General features: G+C 46.1%; 1 protein-coding gene across 1 annotated transcript; it reads right to left on the reverse strand.

Annotated features, from left to right (window-relative positions):
* Positions 1–2,399: 2,399 nt before the first annotated feature.
* On the reverse strand, positions 2,400–6,539 carry sra1 (steroid receptor RNA activator 1). Its single transcript, XM_070982942.1, has 6 exons — positions 6,310–6,539; positions 5,258–5,371; positions 4,352–4,438; positions 4,090–4,250; positions 3,494–3,602; positions 2,400–3,399 (listed from the first exon to the last, which is right to left on the reverse strand). The coding sequence occupies exons 1-6, from the start codon at positions 6,332–6,334 to the stop codon at positions 3,038–3,040; spliced, it is 858 nt and encodes a 285-aa protein (XP_070839043.1). The 5' UTR covers positions 6,335–6,539; the 3' UTR covers positions 2,400–3,037.
* Between the last annotated feature and the right edge of the window lie 961 nt (positions 6,540–7,500).

A 7,500-nucleotide genomic window follows, 5' to 3' on the forward strand; every position in this document is an offset into this window, starting at 1 on the left:
TATCTTGAAATGGTTTGCATCAAACTGGGTAAAGGTTTGATTTTAGACTCTTTCCAAAGCTCCAGAAGGTTCCACTGAGAGAGCATCGATTTGAAATGTGACGTATTGGTTTGGACAGCAGCCTCGCTGAGATTATTGAACTCCATGTCGCGACGTGTTGATAAAACTTGTTGAAAATGACCTCGACTGAAAAACGACTGCTGATGAACTGTTTCGTTCACACTTTTCCACCATTCTTCATCATCCTGGTTTTGATTCAGTTCTGCTGTTCATGCTTTTATTTTCCTAAGGTGTGTTTGTCTCGTGTCTTTGCAACCTGTGGCCGGAGGGACGGACGTCTCTTTCTGTCTATTTTTAGTTTTGTTTATCTCCACGGGGACAAGCCTCTTTCTCTCTGTTTCTCTCTCTGTCTTCCTGTCACTCATCTTTTCTGCTTGGCTTCCTCTTTTCGAGCCTCCTCTTCACTCCTCTCTCCAGGGAGGGAGAGGAGGAGCGAAGCGGAGCTGATTGGTCAGCAGAGTTCAGACAACAGGAAGCTGCATCGAAAGCCTGAAATTGACTCAACCTCAACTGGAACATTAAACCAAAGTTCAGAGTCTGTTTCTCAAAGGTCGTGAAGCTGTCTCATGAGCTGCCAGCGCCCCCCACAGGACTTAGGCCTCATTACAGACAAACCACCAGCAAACTTGGGGATTCATGACTGTTCTGGAGCTTTCAATTGTGTCACCTGATCTTCATCAGCAGGTGGACTTTGTCCATTGGTTGGAAGCATTTCCATTGTTTTCTGAGCGAGAAAACATTTGCTGAGCAGCTCTGCATGTTGGTGTGTCTGGACTGTCCCACAGGTCCATGATCCACAGGTCATGTGATCAGATTACTGGTTTTCTGGAGATCTGACGGTTGTCAGGCGGGAGGATGACCGAGCGCGTCTGTTTGAGATTCGCAACATTTCAATCAAACGACTAAAAGAAAACGAAACGAGAAAAAATACAAAGAGACTCAAAATGAGCAGAATCAAGTTTTTGCTCTCATCACTGAAACTTGGACTGAACTTTGAGAACGTTTGTTTCAGGTGGAAGGACGACGTCACTGAACAGGCAGCAAAACACAAACTGCCACCAGTGAACGCTGAAGCATCCCACAGCTCCCACTTTACGCCCTGAGCCCAATCCCACGCTCTCCATCGTCCGTCTGTCCTGCTGAAATATCAGTAATACAGCTGCTAATGTTCTTGTGACAGACATAAAGACAGCCGCCAAAAAACGTCTCTCCAGAATGAGACGAGGTCATGTGACAGTCGTGACCACGATGACTTCACACCTGTCACCTGCAGAAAGTCTGATGATCTGACGATGAGGATGATGAAGACGCTCTGCTGAACAGGCTGAGGGTGACCTGTACGACTCGTCTCAGGTGTGTGTGCAGGCGATGAATCAGCCTCAGATCTGGATGAAGGTGTGTGTGTGTGTGTGTGTGTGTGTGTGTGTGTGTGTGTGTGTGTGTGTGTGTGTGTGTGTGTGTGTGTGTGTGTGCTCTGTGATGCTGACTCGTGTTCCTGGAATCTGATTTACTGATGATTTCACGGTTTCAGGAGTTCACTGAGCTGAACATTGGGTGCTTTTTGCTTTTTCCTTGAATACAGTCAGAATCTCAGAAGACTCATTTAAATAAATAAATAAATAAATAAGCCTCCGATGCGGAAAGTGACTCACATCAAGTTCAACTTCCAATAAAAACTTTCTAAGTGTTTCACAACAGCAAGAGAAATCACCTTCAGGCTTTTCTGATCATGTCTCAGCATTTCTTCTTCTGCTGTTATTCTCAGACTGTAGGTAGCTGTGAGGCCAGCAGGGGGCGCCACTCACACACACACTGATGGTGAAACTGACGCTTTGCTCACATTATTTACCTCAGTAAAAGTACTAATACTACACTGTGATAATACTCCTGCATTCAACACCTTTCTGCAGTAAAAGTATGTGAGTATTATCAGCAGAATGCAGTAGAAGTACTCGTGCATGAGTAAAGTGTTCCTGTCAGTGTGTTTGTCTCTGCTAATGGATTCATGTTCCTGCTGCGTTCATGTGTTCATCCATGTTCCTGCTGTAGATGTTTCAGCTCATTGAACTCCTTCATCTCCTGTTGCTGCTTTAATCTTCATCGATGCTTCAGATTGTAGAAGATCATCACGTCTGCAGCGCGGCGTCCTGTCAGAACCTCGTATCTCAGACAAACAGGCTGTTTTCAGCTGAGTGACGAAGCTTTTTCAGCTGATCCAAGAGGCTTTTACAGAGTTTGTTGGGCTGAAGAAGAAGGAGGATTTCCTGATCCTCCTTCTGGTTCCTAATGATTCTGTTTTTTTCCACCTTCAACATAAGAAACAAGAATCAAAGACGTAGAAAGAAGAGATTTATTCCCACATCAACAAAGTCAAACCAGCTCAACACGACTTTGTGGTTCATGTTGTCGTTTCCTTCAACCGACGTTAATCGTTAACGCATAGAGCTCTGCTGTGATTGGTGGAAGTGTCACATGATTACTTAGATTGTTAAAGGTAGAGTTCAGGGGTCACGGCTGGTTGTTAGGTTCTTCTGGGTGGTTACTGTGGTGTCCTGACTCGAGTCCAGAGACTAACTTTTACAGTTCAAAGAGTCCAAGAATCCAGGTCTACCGAGTCCAGAGTCTACAGCAGGGCTTTTCGAAGTCTGACACTGTGCCCCCCCCCCCAGACAAAGTCCAGATAACCTGACCTGACTATCCTTGTCTCCCCTTCAACTCCCCCAAACCCAGAGAGGAGCCTGACACTCTGAAAAACCCTGATCTAGAGTCCGCAGATCCAGAACTGACGAATGTGTCCATCGTTGTTTAATACCCCTAAACAACCCGCTAAACCCTCAACCTGCTCCTGACCTCTGACCCCTGCTGACACGTGAATCTGATTGGAAGGATTATCAGCTCCAGATCCTGGTTTTGGTTTAAAGAGTCAAAGTTTTCTGAGAGCAGAAGGACACCTGCTAATTCCTGAAGGATGAACCGATCAGGACTGGGAGACTGGGTCCTGGGCAGCCTCTGCAGATACCTCGATTGGTCCTGCTGGATCCTGGACTGGTTCTGTGGGGCCCTGGACTGGTTCTGCAGAATCTACAACTGGTCCTGCTAGATCCCGGACTGGTTCTGTGGGGCCCTGGACTGGTTCTGCAGAATCCCCGACTTGTCCTGCTGGATCCTTGACTGGTCCTGCAGGTTTCTTAAGAGGTTCTAAGAGTTCTGGATTCATTTTTCGGGTCTCTGCAATGAGTCGTTTGACACCGACCATCCATTGGCTGACTTCGGTCACGTGATCGACCATCAGCGAGCGATGGATCTCATCAGCTGCGTCCCATTGACCCGCCTGTAACTCTGGAGGACAGAAGGACAGACAGACAGGTGAGTCTGCAGGCAGACAGACAGGTGTTCAGCTAGACAGACAGGTAGGTCTGTAGTGAGAGGTTACCCAGAGACAGGGTGTCCATGCGTCTCCTGACAGGTAGGCTCAGTCTACCTGCCCTCCAGCTGTCCTCCAGGAGGCGGAGCCTTTTCGCCACATCATTACACACCTGATCCTGCACACAGAGGTCAAAGGTCACACAGTTAATCAGAGCTAAGCTGTTCTCCTATTGGACACCAGTTCAAGTTGCTCTTCGTCATGAGTGACAGCCTCCTCATCTTCATCAGTTTCTAGAGTCTGAGCTGAAACTGTCGCTCCGCCGGCGTTTACTTTTTCAATTTTCTTCTGTTTAAATGATGAAACTTTTACGTGACTCCATCAAACACACTGGCACACAAACACGAGTTTTTGTTGGTCTGTGACTTCCTGTCTCTTCAGTCATCGTTCTTTCGTTAGTGTAGAAAAGCTTTTCTGCCGTCAGTTCAACTGAAGTTCAGTCGCTATGTGAAATGACTTATTTCTAATTTCACTTTATGTTTTGCTGTTTTGGACATTATGTGAAAAACTGTTTAATCATCGAGGCCAAACAACATATTTCCACCTTTCTGAGGCCTTTGTAGTCTGTTTGGCGCCCCCTGCTGCTGCGGAGGCTTAACACTTACCTTAACGGTCTGTCTGCAGGCGGCGAGCGCTCGGTTCAACACCAACACCACGTCATCTATGGAGGGCTCACTCTTTGATTGGCAGCTGTCGGCCTCTCCCTGACTTTTCATTGGCCCCAGAGGAGAAGGAGGTGTGGCCACACAGGTGGGACGAGGACCAGCTGCAGGGAAGAGACAAGGACTTCAGGCATTTAAGTAATCACTACCTGAGGTTTGGTTCTGCACCACGTCCATGTAAGAACCTTCTTCCTCTGCTTCTTACCTGAGTGCAGAGGGGGTGGGGCTACAGCATTTGGAGGTGGAGCAAGGGGAATGGAGGAGGGAGGGGTCATGGGGGGGGCTCCTGCACCTGAGAACCAATGAGAGGCGAGATGTTTGAGGCATGAAGCGTTGAGAATGATAAAGTCTTGAGCGTCCGTCAGTCAGTGCCAACAAAAACAGGATGAGGTCGAGTGAATCCAAAAGAAACAAAGACATGTGACACCACCCCGAACAAATAAGACATCAGCTGACTAACTACTGCGACAAAACTCATCACCTTCAACTTTCATCTTTATTTCATTTAGTTTAAGTTCTTCAGTTCAAAATGCTCCCAAACGCGTCCTTTAAGATGAACTTCAGTTCCCTCCAGAGCAGGCACGTCCAAACTACTCCACAAAGGGCCGAGCGGCTGAAGGTTTTCTTTCCAACCCAGCAGCAGCACACCAGACTTGACTCATTCATCAGCTGATCTCAGTCTTCAGACAGCTGATTGGTCAGACTGCATCCTCTTGATTGGTTGGAGGAAAAACCTGCAGCCACAGGTGGAATAGTTTGGACACGCCTGCTCTAGTGTGTCGTCCTGATGGTGATGGAGACAAACACTTCTGACGTCTCCGAGCATCAAATTAACTTTATTAACAGAGTGAAACTCTCGGTTCTTAAATCAGATCTGCAGCAGATGAATCTCGTGTGTGTGTGAACCGCTTCATCGCAGGAAGTCCAACACAAACCAACTGAAACCACAAACAGCTGCGGCGCTCAACACGCTGCCGTCGCTTTCAACAGTCACAACTGTGGAGCAAGAGCCTGAGCTCCTGGTCTGGTTCCTCTGGTTTAACAGTCCCTGGAGCCAGAACCACAACCCGAACCGGAACCTGAACGTGGGTGGACGGCAGCGTTTTCTGACCTGAAGCTGCTGCTGGAGCTGCTCTCTTGTTCAGGAGATTCCTTGGTGGTCCGTGGGCCATCTGAAGGCCGTATGAGAACTGAGGGGGGTCGTTCCAACCCCGCTCCTGGTTACCTAGACAACACAGGCAGAGAGACAAGTCACCTTTCAGAGGACCACTTTGACATCCAAAGTCCACCGGGCCTGGACGCATCAGCAGAGCCTGGAGGCTGTCCTGCCCCCACTGATGAAACATGTCGATCATATTCACTGAACCTTTATTCAGACAAATGAAGAGGAGGAAAGATCAGCTTCAGAAAATGCTGACTAGTAAAAGAACCAAGAGGCCTGTAAAGAGAATACTCAAGGAAAGTACAAGTACCTCCACTTTGTACTTGTTCCATTCCAGCACTGCTGTGATGGAAGAAACTGTCAAAAGCTGCCAACAGGAGAGACGAGAGACGCCTCCGCGAGCGCCATCATCAGGCATTTAAACGTCAAACGAGTCGCACCAAACTCCACTTAATATTTGGCTTCTTCTCGATCAGGACAGAGCGACGAGACACGTTCAGGAATCGACAGTTTCTGTCAGTTATGTTTGAAAACACACCCACTCAGTTCAGCAGTCTTCTAATGAAACGTTCAAGTTGATTATTCCACGTCACGACGTTCACGAGGCCGCCATGATGCTGTTCATCGCTTCGTAAACAGGGAGGGACACAACAGGACGACTGATAAAGCTTCAATTCTGACCCGAACAATTGCTGTCTGGTGAATCATTTCAGTACCGAATTGAAAACAACATCTATTTAATTGTACATTTCTCATTTATGTCTATAAAGACAGAACTGTTTGCGTGCAGGCTCAAACGAACATTAACGTAACATTGAGCTTTTGAGGTTCGTGGAACCGGTTCCGTCAACAAGCCTTGACTCTCATTTCGGGTATGAAAGCAGCGTGAAGTGTCGTTGTAGGCGTTAATCTCACAGGAAAAAGCCCACTGAAGACCTTATTAGCTACAACGTCACTTCATTAATCAGTGACACGAGCCGGTCAGTGAGGCTGACTCTTACCCGGTTTGACGTACATGTCCTCCATGTTGGACTCCAAGCAAATAAACGGAGCTTCTTCTTCGGTCGGCTAAGCTAACGGCTAAGCTAACGGCTAGAAGAGTCAAAACAACATTAAAGGTTTCAGTAACTTTGTGTTGAAACTAAATTCTTGTGCAGACACAAAACTCCTTCGATGAGTATTACCTTTACTTTAAGTGAGCTATGTCCCTGTGACGCTCACAGCACTAAACACAACAACTTCCGGTCAGAATTTCAAAGTAAGACCTGTTGGCGCTCAACGTACAACATTATTATAATGTTCATATGTGCTTTATGTTATTCTTGATATGATCTATTATTATTATTATTCTTCCCAAACATTGTTCATTCTCTGACATTACACTTATAGCTCAATATTTGTTAATATTAACATTTGATATTTTTATTAGTATCAAATCATGCTTGAATAATCAATCAAACATCCAGAATGTGTCACAGAGAAAGTTGTGATGCAGAGATGCACCCGCCGACAAATCAGACTCTCCTGATGTGAGGCCACAAGAATCCATCATCATTTTTATTTTTCAGTGAAAAATTATATGGAAAAATACTTTTCGAAGTAAAACGATGACTCTGTGTCAAAGTTTGACATTTTGATCTGAGGTAGTAAAATCTAGACGTGTGGAAACATTTGTAAATTTGATCATTTAACACTTTTAATTTGTCGTTTTAAATAGAACTGAAGTTTTTATCATTTCATATTTTTCACTTCTTATTTATTTATTTAGTGAATCATCGTCTTGTCGGAGGACATGAGCAGCATGCAGCATATTTGGCGGCTGTGACACAGGAGGTAGGCCCCCGAAGCTGCGCCATCAGTGTGTGAATTCATATGTATGTCGATTTGGATATACAAATAATATCCGGATATCCATCCATCCATCCATTTTCTATGCCGCTTATCCCTTTCGGGGTCGCGGGGGGCCGGAGCCTATCTCAGCTGTCAACGGGCGAGAGGCAGGGTACACTCTGGACCGGTCGCCAACCGATCGCAGGGCATATCCGGATATAATATCTGGATATTATTTGTTGTTGTACCTTGTTGTAATTCTCTACGGTTGCACTAAACTGTAGGCTTTTACTTTGAAGGAGTCCTGGTCAGACTTGCTGTAATGTTCTTGAGCTTCACAGCTCCCTGCTGGGAAAACTTTT

This window comes from Chaetodon trifascialis, chromosome 16 (assembly GCF_039877785.1).
Source record: "Chaetodon trifascialis isolate fChaTrf1 chromosome 16, fChaTrf1.hap1, whole genome shotgun sequence".
Lineage (NCBI taxonomy): Eukaryota > Metazoa > Chordata > Actinopteri > Chaetodontiformes > Chaetodontidae > Chaetodon > Chaetodon trifascialis.

What these genes read in the sequence shown, in the direction of transcription:
- sra1 (XM_070982942.1), bottom strand. Translation starts at nt 6,334, where the DNA reads ATGGAGGACATGTACGTCAAACCGG. An exon ending in CCCACCCCCTCTGCACTCAG is followed by an intron (nt 4,251 to 4,351) that starts GTAAGAAGCAGA and finishes TCTTCCCTGCAG; the next exon opens with CTGGTCCTCGTCCCACCTGT. An exon ending in CCTGCAGACAGACCGTTAAG is followed by an intron (nt 3,603 to 4,089) that starts GTAAGTGTTAAG and finishes CTCTGTGTGCAG; the next exon opens with GATCAGGTGTGTAATGATGT.